A 20,904-nucleotide genomic window follows, 5' to 3' on the forward strand; every position below is an offset into this window, starting at 1 on the left:
GTGGTTACGTGAAAAGACCTTAGGTTTTGTTCTCTTCACCTTATCCTTATTGCGCAATAGATCCAATCATATCATAACAGATCATAATAGAAAAAACAAAAAACATTAAGATCAGACCAAACCAAACCAGGCCACACAAAAAACTAGAATAATCAGACCAGATCAGGTGAAGAGAATAAGACCAGTATGGATGACCAAGTGAAAGGAACGAAATGTGTGTCAACATGAAAATGATGCCATTTCCGATGCACGAATTTCTCCCAAAAGAATAGATTCATCTACTACATTACCATTATGAAAGCTGTAGGATCAACTAAATGATCTGTTCTTCTAAACATTGTACATTAGGGTTAGATGGGGTTAAATAACCTTAAGCTATCTAGATTTGACTCTATACAGTTAGTTCAGCAACGAGTTCATCGATCAAAGATGTTACTATCTCCTCTTCAATGTCGATTCCTTCTTCTAGTGATTCAATTTCAAAATCAAGCCACCTTCCACACTGAGTACTCATATCCCAGTCCACAAGCTCATCTACCATTAAATTTCCCATGTTTTGCCAACATAAAATCTCTTTATACACTTCCTCAGTTAACCACTCATTTTGAAGCAGCATTCCCCATTTAGACCATGATTTGTAGCTCCCAAGAATAGACCGTTGATACTTTGTGTTAACACTTTCTGTAACATAGTTGAACAAGATTTTCCGTTCAAGCTTGGAACACGGTTCTGCAGTTCTTCCTGATGTATTTATCAGATTTTCCAACAGATCAAAGAGGTCAGGATCTACGATATTGCAATCCTCATCCAACCTTAATCTATTTAATCCCGCGTAGTGAAGCATGTGTCTCACGTATTCTAGTTCCCAATAAGATGTATCGATAAATTCTGACTCGTCTTCTCTGGGATGGATACTTTCACTAGACACACAACTTATTACTTCCTGAGATCGAGGAGATGAAGGCTGACCATTTCCTGTAAAACAAGAGCATGTTTTGAACATCAGTTATTTAACCACAAATAAGCACCCATGACCTGACGAACAGATTGGAAGAAAACCCCCACAATTAGTTCTGATATGGAAAAAGCACACGCCAAAAATATTTTTCCTTGCACAAACAAGTTCATGCTGATTTAGAAATATTTTCATAATTTCTACGGTATCATTTATCACTCACAAGTCACAAGTCAAAATTTTGGCTAATTAGCCTGCTCGAGAAAATAATTATCTACAAGACAGCTATAGAACTTTTAACTAGTGTGTAAACTCATCTCTTGTGTTTCAGAAAAAGTAACTAAATCTAGATAGGGCAGACAATCTCAAAACAATACACCACAAGAGAAAGTAAATGATGGTCCATTTGACAAACAATAGTAAATGGCGGTAAGAGTAATGAGCCTGTCGTAATTTTGCAAGCAAAGCCCTGTAGGTCCAATACCAAGTCCATGATGATGCAACCTATCCCCAAGTATGTAGCATTTTTTATTGTACTACTACTATGTATTAATGTTCATTATCACTTATGAATTTAGAGGTGGTAATGGAAATTATGAAAATCCATATTCTAAGAAGTGGAAAAGCATTACCATGAAAATTTACAATTGACTTTTCATGCAAAACTGTAAATAATCTCATTGTCATTACCATGTGTAAAGTGTCTACCAAACAGTCCGTAAGTTCATAGAGAGACATGAACACAAAACTGACATATTTAACCCCTGTTGGACGCAATTTGATCAACTTATAAGTGCAATTACCCAACATTCTATGTCATCTGATGAATTTGGCAAAAAGCATGAAATCAACACAGATCAAGCAGGACGAACTTCAGATTTACTACTAGAATTTCATGCACCAAAAGCTTCGTTTCTTCTAAAGGGTTTCCTCACTCAACAACATTATAGAGCAGACCTTTACTTTTCTTGGCAGATGTTCTTACTATTCAAAATATGCATTTGTCCAGATGGGAAATTGATAGGTTATCCTTGTTGATTTATGACCTTTAAAGTTGAATCTACAATTAGATATTATGGTAGGCAAAGCTTTACCGTGAGTGACATCACTTGTAGCAGTGGATGACATCCAACTTCCGGACATTGAACATTCTGGAATTGAGATATTAAGATGTTCAAGATGAGATTCGCTGCATGCTTCAAATCTGTTAGTGCTGCTAGCACTCTGTTCTTCAAGACCTTCAAAATCCTGTAAAATATGAAGGAAGTCAAGCACAATATTTGACAATGTACATTACGATGTTAGTAGCAGGAACTCTTCAGATACCAACAACAGAATATTTGACAAAGTTGATAGCGACCAGACATGCATACTAAGGTCACAGTGAATATTTCAAAAAAAAAAAAATCAATCCCTAAAGTTAAAGAGCTTAATTCATGCTAGGACTTGTGTCCACAGAAATTGGCATGCAATAGCTGATGGGAATCTTGGTACATCTAAAACATATGCATAAGTAAAAAACAAGGGTCAAAATTTCATCAGCTTTGCTTTTGGACAATGCATATTAGTAGTTAAAAAGTACAATTAGCACTCAAAATCCACAAGTTTTGACATGGTAAAGCCTATATAAAAAATCAAGCTCCCAACTTCACTCTAAAGAAAAAGGGAGAAAAGCTTAGCAATAGGCAGTAAGTCATCAACAATTACTCCTCCGTCGCTCCCCAATGCAACACTACTAGTACATAGTCAACGAGAGTAGTAATTGTAATTCTACAACACCCCCAGCTAAAGAAATGTAAAAAGAAAACCAGAAATGGTAATAAAATACAGAGTAACAACTACATAAGAAAAAAAAGAAAGAAAAAGACCAACAATGGTACCATGGATCTTCAGACTCTAGCAGCCTCAACAACTAACTGCAGATAATATACCATTTTGTAAGGTCAATAGTGGTTGGAGGAACCTTTGCATATGCCAATTTTAACATTCCATAATCTGTAACAGCTTTCTGCAAATCTGTGACATGCCAATTGAATTGGACCCTTTTTTATATTGTCATGCAAAATTGACCTTTTCAGTTAAGAAACGCTCTTGTTACTTGAAGAAAATGGGGGAGGAGACATAGTGAAAAGCTCAAACAACTATCCCCCTACCCTAATTATCCCTGTCCGTTAAACCAGTCAAACAGGTAGTTTACCAAATTAAGTGATCACCCCATTTTTATCAGTGTACCTCACAAGATTACCGCCTTTCTTTATTACCTTTTTCCGGGATAGGCGGTGAGGAACCTTATAGAGATACCAGGGTAAATGTATGTAATTGGAACGCAGTGCCTTGTGCAATGCAAAATGTTAACGTAAATATCTAGTCATCTACTCAATCTCTGTTCTCAATATATCAAGTCTGGCTACCAAATTAAACAATTTGCTTTCACTTGTACTAGGATCTTCGCCAGCAAGGAATCAGACATTCAACCAACAATACAGTTTTTATGCTATACGGAGTACTTCCTCCGGGTTTTTTAATTGCCCCATTTGGGTTGGATACAAAGATTAAAAAAATAGTAAAATCAAAGTTGCTCATGTGATAACAAACAAAAGAGAGAGAAAAGGTTAGGTAACAATGGTAAATGAACACACCAAAAAGCATGTCAAACCATATCATAAAAGGAAATGGTGCAACTAATATGCAACTTCCATAAATGGAAAATGGTGCAATTAAAGAACATGAAGTATTAAATAGCTATGAACAGTTCCTAGAGGAATAACAACAATTTGCTCCACTAGAAAAGCGTGATTCAGAGATCCACAAGAAAAATTGGACAAAAAAACTTAATAAATGCTCCTAAAGAAAAGGCATATAAAATTCCCTCAAAAAATTGGAAGGAGATTATCATACATGAACATGCTCATTGGAACCTATGGTCTTTGTTAAGGACATACTGTGTATATCTTACCAACTACTACCTCCGTCTACTTTTAATCTACACAAATTTTCTTTTATCTTGCCGATGCAAAACTAGATCATTAACATCTCTAATTATCAATTGTTAAAAATCATAAAAGTTGATATCTTGAAAATATATAGAGACGGATCTAACAAGATTCCACATGACTATTTTTCCTAACATATAAATCACCAATGTCGGTCAAAGTAGAGTTTTTTTGCATAAATGTAAAGTGTGTAGATTGAAAAGAAACTGGGGGAATATGTACCAAGAGAGACTTTCTTTCAGTATATACTGGATGACACACATCACCTCTTCGTTACAAGGAAAATAATAAGAGCACTACATACTTTCTTATTTGATTCAAAAAGAAGAATGCATCATTACAAGAAAGATAATGATTTTTTTTTTCCAACATAAACATGGAAGTAGCAATGATGTGAACTGTCCGCCTTAGCTCTATATTGACATGCCTTAAAAAAAACAGGAGTATTTTGCTTTTCTTTTTGAAGGATGAAGAACTACAGAGGTACAGATACAACCGTTCGTAGTGCTCTAGTGCCAGCCTATGATTGCGAGATTACATGGTATTTTATAGTGTAAGAAGCAAAGACGGTGTCCTATCAGTGACAACTAATACATTGGATGCTTCATTTGGTAACATTTATCCAACTGGTAGAAGGTGATCTACATTCAACCGGATTGTTTTGTATTTTTAATACCGCACATTTTTAAAGATTAAAGGTAAAATTGTCAAAAAGTACCTTCTTTTTATCTCACTTTGTGAACTAATACCTTATTTGTCCAGTTTTGTCAAATAATACCTTGAATTAAAAAGTTGCATTAAAAATGGCACCTTAGAGCAACAATCCGGCTAAATTGTCAACTTTCCGGCCATTGACTCATGCTTCCCTCCAAAACATTGTGCGTGTGAAACAAACAAACCAAAAAACCACGCGCCTCTCGAACTCTTTTAAGAAAAACACTACCAACCAACAATCTCATATCCATCTCAAGTTTTTTGGGGGAAAATAAACTGGTTTTTTTTGGTGGGAACAACACTACCAACCAACAATATCATAAAAACAACACTAACAACCAGAAATCTCATAAGAACAACACTACCAACCAATAATCTCATATCCCACTCCTTCGGAGCTTCAGCAAAAGAGATATTAGTAATCTGATTTCTCGGATGAAGGATCGGTCTATTGCTCGTGTTAAGGAGATTTTGCAAATGGAAATGTATTCTGGTTATACTTGTAATCCAGATTACCTATCTGTTTGGCATCGTCTTTTGTTGAATCATGACAAGTTTATCAATATTGTGAAAGGAAAATCAGAATGAAAGAGCTAAATTGTAGAGTTGAGTTTTTATTTTTACTGAAAATGGTGGTTGAGTGAAGGAATGAGAGCAGTGTAGTAAATGGGAAGAAGAAAGAGCATTGGAATTCTCAACCAAAATTTTGAATGTGGTTAATTGCTGAGAGAGTGTTCACACGCGTATTTTTCCCACTCAAAGTGTGCCAACAAACGGAGTCAATGGCCGGAAAGTTGACAATTTGGCCGGATTGTTACTCTAAGGTGTCATTTTTAATATAATTTTTTAATTCAAGGTACTATTTGACAAAACTGAACAAATAAGGTACTAGTTCACAAAGTGAGGTAAAAAGAAGGTACTTTTTGACAATTTTGCCAAGATTAAAAGCACATGTTTACAGATTAAAGACACATACGTTTTAAAAGAACATATTGTTAATAAAAAGAACATATTATCAAAAGGGATGCAATTAACCATTAAGGGAATTTAAATCTACACCTGATAAAGTAGGGTTCCCAAATTTGAGCGCAAAGGATTTGAGAGGATATGTCAGTTGTTGTTGGCTGCTCACCTAAAGTTTAGGTTTTTTCTTAATTGGAAGAAGGTCCCATGTATTGTATATTTCAAAAAACATACTAATATGCTTTAATATTGTAAAAATGTGCTTTTAAACTAATTAATGTCCTTTTTGAGAGATTAAAAATACAAAACGACTTGGTTACATGTAGCTCTACATGCAACTGGGTGCACCTTCTAATTTGTGACATTTATTAACAAGATATGAGCACAGCCACATCTCAAGATTCTACAGGATACCTGCCAGATCCTTTCTTTTTACTACTCAACTCTCATCCAAGAATATAGAACAAATAAGTACTCAACAGTCCTTCAACGCGAACTGAAGCAAAATCCATCCATCACAAAATGGATATTTTTACTAGTCTGGTCAGCGGGAAACACCAAACCATGGCTGAAAATTACATTAGCAGATGATCCCAGACTGGTTATAAAAGGAGTTTGATTTGACAAGAGCCAAACTAGGGAGAAACAATATGGTTTGCCTGACCACTCCTTGGTTATCCAAAAAACATGGACGGCTATAAGCAATTGGGGACAAAATTAGGGGTCTTGTTGTCCATGATCTGTATTGGAACACTAAAGGACATCAACCTAGCAACCATTAAAAGAAAAAGAAGGGTTTACAAAGCAGGTCATGTGACTATTGATTAACAATAACATATACACCATGCTATGCACTCTATAGTCTATATTAACACGGAGGACTGACTCACTAAGTGAGAACTGGCATTGCCTATAAAACTATACCACTCTTTGATCTTTAAAACCTACTTGTTTACAAACTTCCATGATACTTGATGAAATCCCTAACTCATTTGGCCGAACTTAACTTCATTATGATTTGGGAAATCACTGATTCTCATGCCTTCTAGGCAAAACAAAACCTTTTCCCTTCTCCCTTCATAGAGAATGGAAAAAGAAAAACAGGATAATGAGACTAGAAGAGCACCATCAGTTTCAAGTTTACTCAATTGCAAGATTCTATCAAACATGAAAACTAGAAGAAACTGCTAAATATTTTTAATCGTATGGATTAAAAGATTCAGGTTCCTGAAGGAACTAGGAAAGCAAGCAAGAAAGCAAACTAAATACAAACAGGTAACTACTAGTGTGAGTGGAAACAAATCTACTGCTTGTTCATTCTTTCTAATCTTCTTCAAGAAAAAATATATTAAATTCTTGATTTTTATTACACCTACTACTCAAACTGCCCACTTCCTCCCTGACAGGCTGACACTTCAAGTCCTCACCTGCGATCCAGGGTGGCTTTTACTTGAGTGGCAACCAAGAAGAGGTCAATTAGAAAGCAAAGGACACACCTCTTAGCCGGTGTTTTTGTGTTTATCATGCTGATCTGCAACAGCATCTTCTCTAAAGTGACCTAATTCCACCCACCTCTAGGTTCTCTCACTCAGCAACCTCTTTGGACTTTTCAAGGGGGCAACGGCAATGATGGTGAAACAACACTTGCAGAAAGCTGACAGCAGCAGGATGACGAATGGCAATTTCGCACAAAACTCCTAGATCTAATCTCCCTCACACTAGATCAATATGGTCGAGCATACAGTCATACTTTATCAGAAATGAAAAAGACGAAGAATTGGATAGTAGGGGGAGGGGAGTCTCCTACTAACTACTACCTCCGTTTCAAAATGATCTTTACGGTAACTACTTGAACAATATTAAGACAAAATAGAGAAAGTGTGTAAAAAAGTGGGTGGATATAATAAAATATGGATAAAGTATGGTAGAGGTAAAAAGGTGGGTTGGTGTAAGAAAAAAATGAATAAAATACGAGAAAGTGCGTGGAAAGTTGTAAATGTTATGGGTTAAGAGGGGTAAGATAGTGAATTTTTATGTCCAAAATAGAATAAAGCAAAGTGTAAAGAACATTATGAAACGGACTAAAACGGAATGTGTAAAGATCATTTGAAAACGGAGGTAGTAGTTATCAATAATTAAAATAAAATTTGTTGTACGAACTACTGTTTATTGAAAACATATTGTTAATCATCAAGTTCCTCAAACACTAGGACTTTGACTAGAAACCGCCTAATGTCCAGATATAAAACTCTTCACTGCATAAGTTTAAAAACAAAAATCATGCCAGAAAAAGCCAAATAGCCAATAGTACAACAACTCAGAAAAACAATTTGATCACTGACCAATGCTTTGTGCAATAAATGACCTCTCTTGCCTCAGTAATGAAACAACTATGCCAAGGAGATAACCCCAAACTAAAGTACCAAAAATAACCTGAGCAATTCCCAAACCTTTTGTTTCACTAACTTGCATACATGATATATGAAGAATACTGATAAACTCAAAATAGCAGGCTAAACATGAAATTCGGAAAAAATGCTACGGAGTAATTATTGTCTGTTAAAAATTAGATACTAACGCATGAGAAAAGTTAAAAGGAAAAGAAGCAATGACCAGGAGCATACCTCCCAATTCTGGCTTGATTTAGTTATCATAGACGAAGAGCAATCATCACATGTAGCACTTGTCTGATCTTTATCAGACCAGTCATCATAATCCATTAAAGAAGGGGCCACAACATCTTGCAATAGCATTGATTCAGACAAACAAGATATACCATTGGTATCAGGGCTTTCCATTGTCAAATCAGATTTTGTTGACCCAATTTTATCAGTTAACTCCCTGAGCTTTTGCTCCAAAAGAAGACTTAAAGAACCACTGTCGATCAATTTCAGCCCTCGACGTGGTGATAGTGGACGTGTATCAGATTGACAATTATCATAAGAATCAGCACAAAGATGATGATCGCTTCTTGTGGTTTCAGTAGCAGACGAGGACGACTGAGATACAGCTTTTTTTATGGGAGAGGTGAAAGTAAAGGAAATTACATCCATGTCCCTCCTTGAATTGCCTTGAGGTGATACATCACGTGGTGCACCTTTCTCATCACTGTTTTCCAGCACTTTCTCACTTAACTGGTTATCTTTGGCAGAAAGCTGTTTGCTTCTTGAGATTTTTTTCATTCTATTCAGTGAAGGCCTATTTTCACTAACACCATACAGTGAAGGTCTCCTGTCTGCTACACGAGTTTTTGCAACCTTCTTTGATCCATTTTCAGCATTCACAAAAACTTTACTTACAATTTTACTTGGACCAGGACAACTATCCCCGTGAGTAATTTTTCTAGGTTGCTGATCAGAGAATGAAGTTTTGGCACTTGGCTGGTCTTTGTGAGAGACACTATTCTGCTTCTCATTGTTCTGTCTAAGCACGCCAGAATTCTTCTTCCTTGGAGTCCTAGTTGAACCAACCTTTTGTGTATTCGGCTCCTTTTGCTTTAGCTTCTTATGCTCCTGCTGATGGCTCCTACTGTCACTATATGCTGAACCATTTTTTTTCTGCACATTGGCTTTATCTTGGACAGCCAAAGGAATTGCCTTGCCTTTATTTTTCTCTTTCAGTGAACTGCTTGCTTGTGAACTAATAATATTTTTAAACAAAGACTTACGAGTAGACCTATCAGAAGTAGTTCCTCTTACTTGCTGTACAGGGGCAGACATCTTTTGCGTCTTGGGGGACTCAGGTAGCCTGGATGACCTCTGTGCAGCTTCCATTTTGTCTTTTAGATCTTGAAACCTAAAGGATGATGAAGGAGACCCCAGACATGGGACTTTGGCCCTCCCAGTAGACTGAGGAGCAGAATCGATAATTCTTGCCGCTGCCTCCATAATGTAAGCTGCATCCTTTGTAGGTACAAAACCTGGACTCTTGATAGGAGACAAGAGCTTATGGTGAGTGATTGAAATTGGTTTGGCTGACTTTGGAGGCAATACCTCAGTCTGAAATCTCTCAATCGCCCGGCTTTGAACCTTGTTCGTTCTTGAATCCACAGAATTCCAATGGAAATCCTCAACTTTGTTAGGCGCGTAGCTATAGCCCATAATATGTTGCTCAAATTCAAATGGAGCAGCACCTCCAGGATAATAAGAACTACCAATAGCACGAGGTTCATAAGATGCAAAAGAACTTGGCTCAGATGAAGTTACAGTAGGCATAGAGTCCAATCCCATCAGTCGGGCAACTACCCCCGGAGGTTTAGTTCCATATCCATCATCCCCATTTACAGACGACGCACAACTATAATTACCACTTCCTCTGAATGAAGAACGGTCACCATTCTCTGACAGGTCCCTCTATAAGAAATATTATCAGAAATGATGTCATTCTTAAGTGATAAATACATAAAAAAGTTGGATTTGTTGGTCTAGGCGGCACGACCCTATGTAAAAAGATGTAAATAGCATGTATGTTCCATGTCTCTATGCCTCTATGGCTTGTGTGTTTGTCTATGTGTGCACTTGTACTTACATGGAAATTCTTCTGTTTGATGTAGTTACAAATGTTTCACGTACAACTGAGCGAGAGAGGAGGAGAGAGAGAAACATAACTTACCAATAGATACTGAGAAATTGCCAAATTGTCAACACTCTCCTTTCCTTGGCTAGATCCTTCTGCATCTGAACAGGCAGCAAAGAGATAAGTAAATGAGTAGCCCAAAAAGGCAATAAGGAACACACTTTTTTTAAGCAGTAAAAACGGAGTATAACAAAAATAACCAGGCAGTTGTAACATTGATAATGCAATTACCAGATAAATCAGTTTTGTAAGAGAATAACTTTTTCCGGGATTTGGCATTCCAATCGAACAGGTAGAGGAAGCGCCCCTTCGAACGTTTTCCCTCGGCTGCCATCTCCCACCCACAGCACCCTTTACATTAACTTACAATCCCAACCAGCCGCCCTTTCTGCAATGATTCACACGACATTATCATACACAAAATATTCAAAGGTGAAAACTTTAAGCTTGGACCAACAAGCTCCACATTCTGCAACTGGAATATTTCACTAAAAATATTCAATTATTTTTTTCCAGAGTAGCCAACATTGTAAACCAATAACTTCACATGGCAATTTTAAGTAAAACCCCTTTCACATTTCCAACCGACCACTGAAAGAAAATTTGATTGAAACCCTAAATCTAACAGCTCGCAAGAATAGAGCAAAACAAACTCAAATCAACAGCTACATTACTCGTTTTTCAATTTACAGTGTCCTAAAGAAACCCCCAAATATAAATGCAAACATAACCTAAATCAATAGCTACATTGCTCTATCTTTTCAATTTATAAGCTCCTATAAAACCCAAATGTAATTCAAACAAACCCAAATCAACAGCTAAGTTAAGTAAGCTTATAAAAACATCTTTAAATTCAAGCAAAACAAGTTCAAAGAATAACCCCACAAAAATCAAAACCCAGAAACTTTCCTGAATCATGATGTAATAAACAAACCCAGAACTCAAAAGATTAAAAAAAGGGTTACCCAGAAATCTTACACAAAATACTGAAGCAGAAACTCCACATTGAGCCAGATCAACAATACCCTGAAGCTGCAAAATTAGGGTTTTGGAAAAGGGGGGGAAAGGGAGAGAGAAAGAAAGAGGAATTGCCGTTTAAGGTAAGCGAAGACAGAGGTTTGAATGAGCAATAAGTTGGGGAATTAGTAAAGAACAGTCAAAAGTAGCAAAAATGGCTGGTGGGTTTTTCGATTGAAGAAGATTAATGTTTGTTTTTTAAAACAAAATTTTATTTTTTTTAATTTTATTTTCCCTCGTAAACAGGATTAATTTAGAGAAAATTTAAATTTTTAAAATTTTAAAATTTGTTAAGTTGTTTGGATATTTGATTGGCTGCTGCTTGGCTGGTCTTGTAGTAGGACAGATTAGGACCCTTGAGTCCCCCACTATCAATAATATGTTAGGTGTCAACAATCAAGAAATGGGAAAAAATAATTGTTGGTCAATTACTATTAAATTGTCTAAAGAAAAATAGTCTATAAAACATATGAACCACACTTTTTGTTTGTTTGTTTCTTGACAATTTTATTGTATAAGTTTTAAATCAAAGGATAAGCTTGGCTAATACCAATGAGAAGAGAACAAATCATTTTAATTTTGGAAAATGAAATTTTGATAGAAGGAATGAGACATGTTGGCCATGGTTTTGTTTCGTTGTTAAAAGCAAAAACAAGTAACAATGTTTTAGCATGTATAATTATGTTTGATTTTTTTTTGGATAAATTAACATTATTAATCCCAACTATGGGTGGTCTTCCAATATTAATCCCAACTAGGTATTATTCCGGAATAATCCTAACTATGTGGTTCCCCTTCTTTAAACAGTCTTAGTAATTTTAGAACCCCTTAATGCCGGTAACCTTCATCAATTGTGGTCCCACTCCCTTGTTCTTCTTCTTCGTTGTTAAGGCTTCTTCCTTCTCATTGAAGCTCTCTTTTCTTCTTCCTTTTCTATTTTTTCTTTCCTTCTCTTCCTTCTCTATTTTTTCTGCCTTCTCCTTCATTCTTCTGCCTTAATCTTACAAATTATTATTGAATTGAAGAGAGAGACTAAAGTTTCAGCAACAATTGAATTGAAGAGAGAGTGACTAAAGTTTCAGCAACATATAGATAAGAGGACAACGACGAGAACAATGGCAGGGGAGAAAGGCACCGCACAAAAGAAGATCTCGCCAACTAGTCCGCCCACCAGGATCATCTTTCTGCCGTTTGAAGCAGCGTTTTGCATATCAGCGACGACTTGTTGGGCGTCGATTGGGTGGCGGAGAATCTCGAGGGTCCGATTGGGGTCAAACTTGGGTCTTCCATGAGTCTTCATCTTGTCAAGCTTAATTAAGGAAGGGTTAGAAGAGACATAAAAGGGGGAAGTGTTAGATGTGATTAGTTGAATTGATCAATGAACTTATGGGGAGAAGTGGAGAAATTTTCACCAGCGAGACGAACAAGTATGATATTTGTTCAATTGGTGTTTTTGGTGGGATAAGGAATTGAATTCCTTAAAAATTCTTGTTTTTTGCAGGAACAATATTGGCTCAAAAGCGTCGTCCATCCAGCCTTTTCGAAGAGATTTGGTACCCCTGCAAGGAAAAAAAAACTATGCTCCAACTCCCATGTTTTAATGCCTGATGTTATTTCAAGCAATTTAGTTCGTGCTTTTGCTAGTAGTACTTTTGTTATGGTTTGTAATTTAGTCTGCCTGTTACAAGAAAAAACAATGGCTGAGGAGGGAGTTCATTCATGGAGGGTCATGGAGTTAATACAAAGAGATCAAGAAAATTGTAGTTGAGAAGGGAAATGGAGTAAGCATTTACTGAAGGAAGAAGAAAGGAGGTAAAATCTGGTAACCGGTTTTAAAGGTTGCCTGTTCACCTGGACTGTTTAAAGAAGAGGAACCACATAGTTAGGATTATTCCGGAATAATACCTAGTTGGGATTAATATTGGAAGACCACCCATAGTTGGGATTAATAATGTTAATTATTCCTTTTTTTTTTTCAAGTACAGATCCACACATCTTAACAGATTAAAAAGTAATTTATCAGGTGAAGATAAAAGCGCCTCGACTTATCAAAGATAATAAGAGTGAAAATGTGAATTATGTCAAAGTTAGTGTAGTACATCTATTGAAAATCGGAGGTAGTATATGATATTTTGTATGCTAGAGATGCCCATTTTTGCAAACGAGGAACCACTGTAACCTGTAGTCCGCATTATTCAAACTAAAGAGAACAAGCCATGTGTTTACCACAGATGATAAAGAGTTATCACGTGAATAATGTCAAAGTTAGTATAGTACATCTATTGGAAAATGGAAGTGATACTCCCTCCTTTCCAAAATATTTCATCCATTGCTAAATAATTGCACAAAAATATTGGCCATTATTAGCATGGAACTGAGTTGGAAATACAAATTCATACACAGGATAATATAAATTTTGAATATTTCCTAGAGAGATTTAGAAGAATGATTTTCCCAAAAGAAATTCTACAATTACGAAATAAAGAAATTCGTTTTCTTAACTAGTGAGGTTAGTTACGGAGCATAAGACAATGAAACCATTTAGGAACGGAGGGAGTATATAATACTTTGTACTTTGTACTTTGAGGAGCCATTGTATTTGGTAGTCTGCAGTATTCAAACTTAGTTTCTCCAAGAAGGTAGAGGGTTACTTACTGAAGGTTACTTATTACTAATATTGATTGCACCATAAAGTCTGAATTCTGAAGCGTCTATTTTACATGACATACTAGTTAAGAGTAATTACTACTCCGTAGCTTACTGCTTACTCCATAATGCAATTCAGTGGTACAAACTCTACAAAGGCATGTGATCACAAGGTGTTATGTCAGTAACGTTGTAACACATTCTTTGCTTTAGGCTATGCCGCTATGATAGTACAATTAGTACTAGTATTACATCTGCCCATCTTAAATTCTGGATTCAACGATTCGTCGTTTTCATCATTGAGCCAACACCACAAGTCCACAACTACATAGGTCCCTCCCCTTTGACTATATCAAGCAACTGATGAATGAGGGCTATACAACATTACAATTTACAAGACACTTCGCGGTTGTATGATTACCAAAACATCAGGTATAAGTATAACATCTCCTGATGGTCCTCACCATGGGATGGACCACTGGTCGGTACTTCCATCTTCGAAGGTTGTATGTACGGCCCTGCAAGAAGGCGTTGCTGTGACGACTTACATTAGCCAAAGTTTTAAACGAACACTTGGATACTTCAACCTCGTGCCAGTCGTATAAACAAAAGAAAACTGTGTATTGCGAAGTCTTAACACATACGTAGTAGCTGAGAGCATCTCGAACACCACACAAAACTTGTGGAATAGGCCATCTCTGAATCATATTTAGTGTCTTGGTCAAATATGGTAGGCTTGTCATTATCTCATGCAGGTTTATTCACACAATTATCACATGGATTAGGACCGTACTTGCATCCGCTTGAGTCAAAAGATTCTCCAAAATGTCCCAGCAAGATTTTTCTCCGGCAATCGTCCTGAAAAAAGGTTCACACGCATAAGTAGGCATTACCAACAATTCTTTTTTTCAACTATTGTGATGAACATTTCTACTTTGGCAAATGGGAACATAATATAAGACGGTTCACGAACCTTCAGTTCACAATACTCCCGCATTTTCTGAGCTTGAGCCATTGCCTTCTTGAAGTTGTTTTTGTTGTAACTTTGTCCATTTCTCAACATACAAACAATTCGACTGAAATCCTTTTTCTGATACAAGGCAATACACTCTGCGGGGAGATTGTCTCTACCTGCCCTTCCAGACTCCTGGTAATAGCTTTCGATTGATTTGGACATTGTATTATGGATAACAAAACGCTGTACATAAGCAGTAAGCACCAGTTAGAAATTTCCTGAAGAAGACGGAATGCAATCAGTAAAATTAATAGGCATTTGTTTAAACAGCACTAGTGCATTAGCAGTAAAAATTAACTAGAAGAATGCACTGGAGGAGGAATAACTTGTCATGACCAAAAATGTCACCCCGGTTTTCATAAGAAATAAGAGTCACAATAGAAGAATAACTCATATTTAGGCTTACCACGTCGGGTTTATCTATTCCCATCCCAAAGGCAATTGTGGCACATACAACTTGTACTTCTCCTGTATGCCAACTCTTTTGAACGGAAACTCTTTGACGAGCTGCTAAACCAGCATGGTAATGCACGGATTTGATCTTACATTTTTTATTTAAATACTTCGCCACCTCCACACTTTCATTCTTTGAAAGGCAATACACTATTCCACAAGAATTTTTGAACCCATCCTTCAGTAGTTTACCAAGCTGCTCAAGCGGTTCCTTAGTCTTAGTAATCACTTTGTACTTCAAATTGGGTCTATCAAAACTCGTCTCCAGCACCAAAGCACGCGGTATTTTTAATGCACTTAATATGTCCTGCAAAAGATACCTTAAAAAAAGGACTATGTGATAATTCATAGCAAAGGTTTTAAGCTGATTCAACTACTCATACCTTGCGAACACAATGAGTTGCTGTAGCAGTTAATGCCATCACAGGGACAGTTGGAAAATTCTGCTTAAGACATCCCAACCTCCGATAATCTGGACGGAAATCATGGCCCCATTGGCTAAAACACAAATAAGAACTAATTAAGCAAGACATAAAATATTGCAGTAATAATAAGACAAAAATCAAAACACAATTTCCCTGTCAACTAATTTAAAAATTATGGGACCAAATCTCCTTTTTCTCCGTAAAACTAGTCTATGATTCACCCTTCAGTAGCTATTCCGCACTGATGACTAGCTTAATTCACTAATGAAAAAACTATCAAAATTATGTTACTTAATGCTTTCCTGTTCATGCTTAATTCAGGAAAAGAGTTCAACACTTGAACACAAAGTCAAGTCAGAAGGAAAAAGGTTACTCGCCAAAATTATTCATTAGTTGGCAGAGGAATCATTTTCCCTGGTAAGGTGAATCAATATGCATATGATTTTTCACTATTGCTTCATAGCATGTAGAGTGTTGGCTAAATGATCCTAAGTTTTCCTTAAAACAGTTTAAGCATGCTGTCAAACAGGGCAACCAAAATCTCCTCTTTTCCCTTGGATACAAAATAAAGGTAACTATTCCCTTCATGTAGGTCAGGTGATTCACCACCCCCTGCAGATCTGAACTCCGTCAACATCAAGTTAGAACTACTGGGGCATCTTCGAGGGGAAAACAGTAATATATAGAATGTTATCATGTCGTAATAGACAATAATTCCAAGAGTGAGCAAGACGTAAGTTTAACACATATATTCTTTGCAAAATGCATTTTCAAGTAAAAGGCGTACCTTACACAATGTGCTTCATCAACAACAAACCCTGTCAGCAGTCCCTGGGAATGACATAGACACTCCCGTCTGTTATTCAGCTAATACATTCTACAAGTACAGAAATCTATCTGGACAGAGAAAATTGAGTTCTTACTGCAGAACTAGCAAAAACTCACCTTCTGATGCATATAATGTAGTGCATCTAAAAATGATGCATTTCCAGAAATTCTTTCCGGAGTTACATACAAGAGCTTGCATGAGGGTTTGTCACTCCTATCAAGAATAAAGGAAAAACATCAGTTCTTTAAGGTAGCAGCATTCAGCCAATGCCCATATTAGACAAATCCATCTTAATCATGCCTCAAAATGACCAACAACTCTGTAGAGCATTCAGGCATAAGCAAGATGTACTGGACTTCAACAATACCTTACACAACAAAGGAAAAATGTTGGTTAAAAACCAACTACTTCGTATATAAGTACATTCCCTGATAATAAAACAACTTTTACCTAAGCTCTTGAATGATCGCCGCAGCTTGTGAAGGGCTTTGCTGGGAGTTCAAAAAAGTTGCAGGCACCCCGTACTTAAGATTCAGTGTGACAATTTGATCCTGAATAAGTGAAAGCAGTGGGGATATAACAACGGTCACGCCTGGTTGTAGAGTCGCAGGAAGCTGTACGAACACACAAACTGTTAGATTGAATTCATTGAAACTTGGTAATAATACTTTGTGCGACTAATAAGTCACATCTCACACTCAGGAATGTGGATTAAAGGAATATACAGAAAATTGTACACCCAGCAGGAAGGGTGAGAGAATTACATGCACAGACCAAGCATAAATTTCTCCAAGCTGGAGTTTGCAACCAATTGAGTCTTAAACATTCACAAAATCTTATGGAATTGTTTGTTACTCAAAAAAGCATGTCAGGCATATCTGACACAGGGACACATGAATTTGCAGCAGATTGTATTGTTGTAGGACATGGTCATGATCCTTCAAAGGCAAAAGAGGTACACAAAAAACCAGAAAGTCATGTGCCACTTTTCACGAATCCAAATTTGCACAGTGTCAGGCCAACGCCGCCAACCTATATGTAGCTGACATGTGACAATCCCTTCTATCCAAGTATATCAATCAAGATATTCAAACCACAGACGCAACAGTAGAATTTATAAAACAAAGAAAAACACCTGGTAACACAGACTTTTTCCACCTCCAGTCGGCAAAAGAATAAAGCAGTCTTGCTTTTGGACAAATGCTTTACATGCCTGGTGTTGCAAAGGGCGAAATGACCTATTACCAAAAATGACGACATTAGCTAATTCATAATCATCCAAAGCCTGCAATTCTTCATAACTGAGAGTTCCCTCATTCCCATTCAATACTTGACAGGTTTCTCTTGTAGAAATGACAGATGAACTTCTAGCCCTTTTCTGGGATGACGATGGGCCTGTATCACGAGTGACACTGCTGCGGCACTCCTTTAAAGAACCAGAATTCATTAGAAATAGGTACCATTCAAAATGTACATTAAGAAAATTTGACAAATTGGAGTTAAATATCACAAGTGCAGGAAACAAAAAGAAATCAGCTTTTAGCTCCATTAGCTAAGGAGAACTTGTCGAATAAACAACTGCAAAATTAGGTAATTAAGTTATAAAACAAACAGTACTTCCACACACCAGAAACTAATGAAGCCGAATCCACCAGCTTTAAACTAGTATTTGTCTTTTCCATTAAATTCCAATCTTCGGATACAACTCATGTTTTAAAGTGCATGCAATTATGCAAACAAGACCCTCGTGAAAGAGATGTTGCCAAATGCATTAGTGGATGCAGTACATAGCCAGATGTTGTTAACATTCAAATCTTAGAAAACATCTTACCCCAGATCTTGGAGAAGTCCAACCGCTGCTGTTATGAAGAGGATTAGAATGTGGCAAGGACTTTGAATTTCTATTTGCAGGAGGTTGAAACTCCGAATCCTCGTTTTCACTGGAAGAATCTACCACCAGGATGTTCGGATGTGTCCGAGTTTGTTCTCTCACATGAACGCTACTTCCTGGATCCTCATTGTCTTCACAATCAACGTCATAAATAGGAGTTTCTTTCCCGAGCATACTGCTCAGAGCACCGCATGTTTCAGTTTCCATAGCTTGTACATCATCCCATTCTTCACTGTCTTGCATAGACTCACCCAGCATTGCGAGAAAATCATCACCACAGTGCTCCACAGTGATAAAATCTTGTCCGTCTTCACCTTTAACAATGTCATTAATATGTGTACCAGATTAGTGTTTAGAAGTCCATGATCCTCTTCTCAAGGAGCTCAGTTTGAGAGACAAATTCCTTCTATATGGGAGTGGGGAACACCAACTTTTACTCATCACCAATTCGTATTTCACACAGTACATGATAATACTATAAATCTATAACTAGAATCATACAACAACAAAAGCACAAAGAACTGTACTTCTGCCTCCTGATACACCTACAGAATACTAAAATTGTGAATATACAACTATTCCCAACCACAAAGAAACAGCCAATTAGCTTTAGCATCACTCCAATTGTAAGAAGCAGGAATATCAACTAAAGCTACTCATTTATTAATCAAGACATCAAGAGATTTTGCTACCGGAAGATGCAACAACTTTAGACTTACTTACACCAATATGCTCATATATATGAGTGTGGCTAAGTACACAAGCAAAGTGGAGAGATTACTCCTCCAATTGCCAATTGGTTTTAAGCTTATAAGTGGTCTAAACTCGCACAATGTAAAAAAAATACATGATCTAGGCTCCGTTTGGTTGGGTGTAAAACATTTTCAGTGTAAAATGATTTTCATGGAAAACAATTTACAATGGAAAACACAATTCCAAAATTAGTTTTCCGTTGTTTGGTTCCATGTAAGAAAAATGAAGAAACAAAAGGTAAAGTAAAGCAAGTAGTGAGAAGAGTGTACAAGAGAGATAAGGCAAAAGGAAGGAAAACAGTTTTCCCTTCATTTTGAAGGGAAAATGGTTTTCCATCATTGGGAGAGCAACTTTACTCCTAGGGAAAATGGTTTTACCCTCATTCGCAAGCCAAACAATGTAAAATTGAAAATAGAGGAAAACTGTTTTCCCGGAAAATGTTTTACGCCCTACCAAACGGAGCCCTAGGCGCGGAAGGAGAATACCGAATGTAATTCAGGAGAAAACACTAACCCACTGTACAAGTATATTACCCAATCAACAAATTTTAGGGTAAAGAATCTCAATTGATCCTTTCCTACCAGGAAATCCCAAATTGTTCAATTATAGCTCCGATTACACAGAAAATTATTCAACTTATCAACTAAAACAAGAAAAACAGCACATTAATTTCCACTAGTTAACATACGACAATCATCAAAGTGAAAAAAGAAATAGTTAGGGTTTGAAATGGAGGAGAGATATTACCATAAAGTTGGATAATGCGGTCCAAGCATTTGTGAGCAGATTGCTCGTCGAAGCCGAATTCCATGGCTAAACTCACCAATCGAACTTTCTCGGTCTCTGCATCGCCGCCCTCCATTTTTATGTCTTCAAACTTCGTTACTCTCACTGTACCAAAACTCAATTGATCTTGAATTTCTCCCGCCATTTGCCGAGGTCGCCGAGTATTTACACAAGTGATGTTTAGTGTTAATACGGCGACGTTTGGAGTTTTACCTGAACATTTTTAAACAATTAAATATTTTGATCATCATAACTAATTGAGGTTGGTATGAGTTGTTAAGACTTAAGAAACTCTTGCTCCTTAACCAATATCTCGGGTTTGAGTCAAAGACGACTTAATCAAAACATATTAAAAGTTATAAAAGTTAAAAGTGAATAGTACTATGTGATAAATTTATTTTGTGTGTGTAAATTAAACCTTTTATTTCTTCAAACATCTTCTTATTTTAACTGATTTGTTCTCTAATATATTACTTCGTGCTTCTTTTTTTTCCCTTGCTTCTTTTTGATACTCAGTTGCACCAATTTTGTTACATATTCAAACTAGAATTTCTTTTCTTTATTCTTTTCCACACGCTAGGTTCCGTTGTTCGACTTATTTTGTATGAACTTAAATTATCTAAACTTATATATATGAACTTATTTTATCTTAAACTTATTTGTGTGTAAAAATATCGGGAAAAAAACTATTTTTTTTAACTTAACTGGACTTAACTGAACTTATTTTGTCTGAAAACAGTCAAAACAAGTGGAACAGAATAGAGTCTATAATGGAGTATATTTTAATTTTTTAAATTCTTTTAACTTTTTTCAAAAGTTTTGCATGAACCAAGAAGGTACATAGGTTGTAGACTTGTAATTTGATGAATAAGGTTTATTATTAGATCAC

The 20,904-nt window shown here is 36.5% G+C and overlaps 2 protein-coding genes across 2 annotated transcripts; both read right to left on the reverse strand.

Annotated features, from left to right (window-relative positions):
- Positions 1-215: 215 nt before the first annotated feature.
- On the reverse strand, positions 216-11,490 carry LOC110799987 (uncharacterized). Its single transcript, XM_022005271.2, has 6 exons — positions 11,179-11,490; positions 10,432-10,588; positions 10,237-10,301; positions 8,250-9,977; positions 2,050-2,203; positions 216-975 (listed from the first exon to the last, which is right to left on the reverse strand). Exons 2-6 carry the CDS (start codon positions 10,532-10,534, stop codon positions 392-394), a joined length of 2,634 nt encoding a protein of 877 aa, XP_021860963.1. The 5' UTR covers positions 10,535-10,588; positions 11,179-11,490; the 3' UTR covers positions 216-391.
- Positions 11,491-13,872: 2,382 nt separating this feature from the next.
- Positions 13,873-20,206, reverse strand: LOC110799990 (ATP-dependent DNA helicase Q-like 1). The gene is made up of 10 exons (XM_022005274.2): positions 19,977-20,206; positions 18,417-18,790; positions 17,721-18,011; positions 17,036-17,199; positions 16,702-16,798; positions 16,544-16,587; positions 15,715-15,829; positions 15,285-15,638; positions 14,837-15,061; positions 13,873-14,721 (listed from the first exon to the last, which is right to left on the reverse strand). The coding sequence occupies exons 1-10, from the start codon at positions 20,158-20,160 to the stop codon at positions 14,611-14,613; spliced, it is 1,959 nt and encodes a 652-aa protein (XP_021860966.1). The 5' UTR covers positions 20,161-20,206; the 3' UTR covers positions 13,873-14,610.
- Between the last annotated feature and the right edge of the window lie 698 nt (positions 20,207-20,904).

This window comes from Spinacia oleracea, chromosome 4 (assembly GCF_020520425.1).
Source record: "Spinacia oleracea cultivar Varoflay chromosome 4, BTI_SOV_V1, whole genome shotgun sequence".
Taxonomy (NCBI): Eukaryota; Viridiplantae; Streptophyta; class Magnoliopsida; order Caryophyllales; family Amaranthaceae; genus Spinacia; species Spinacia oleracea.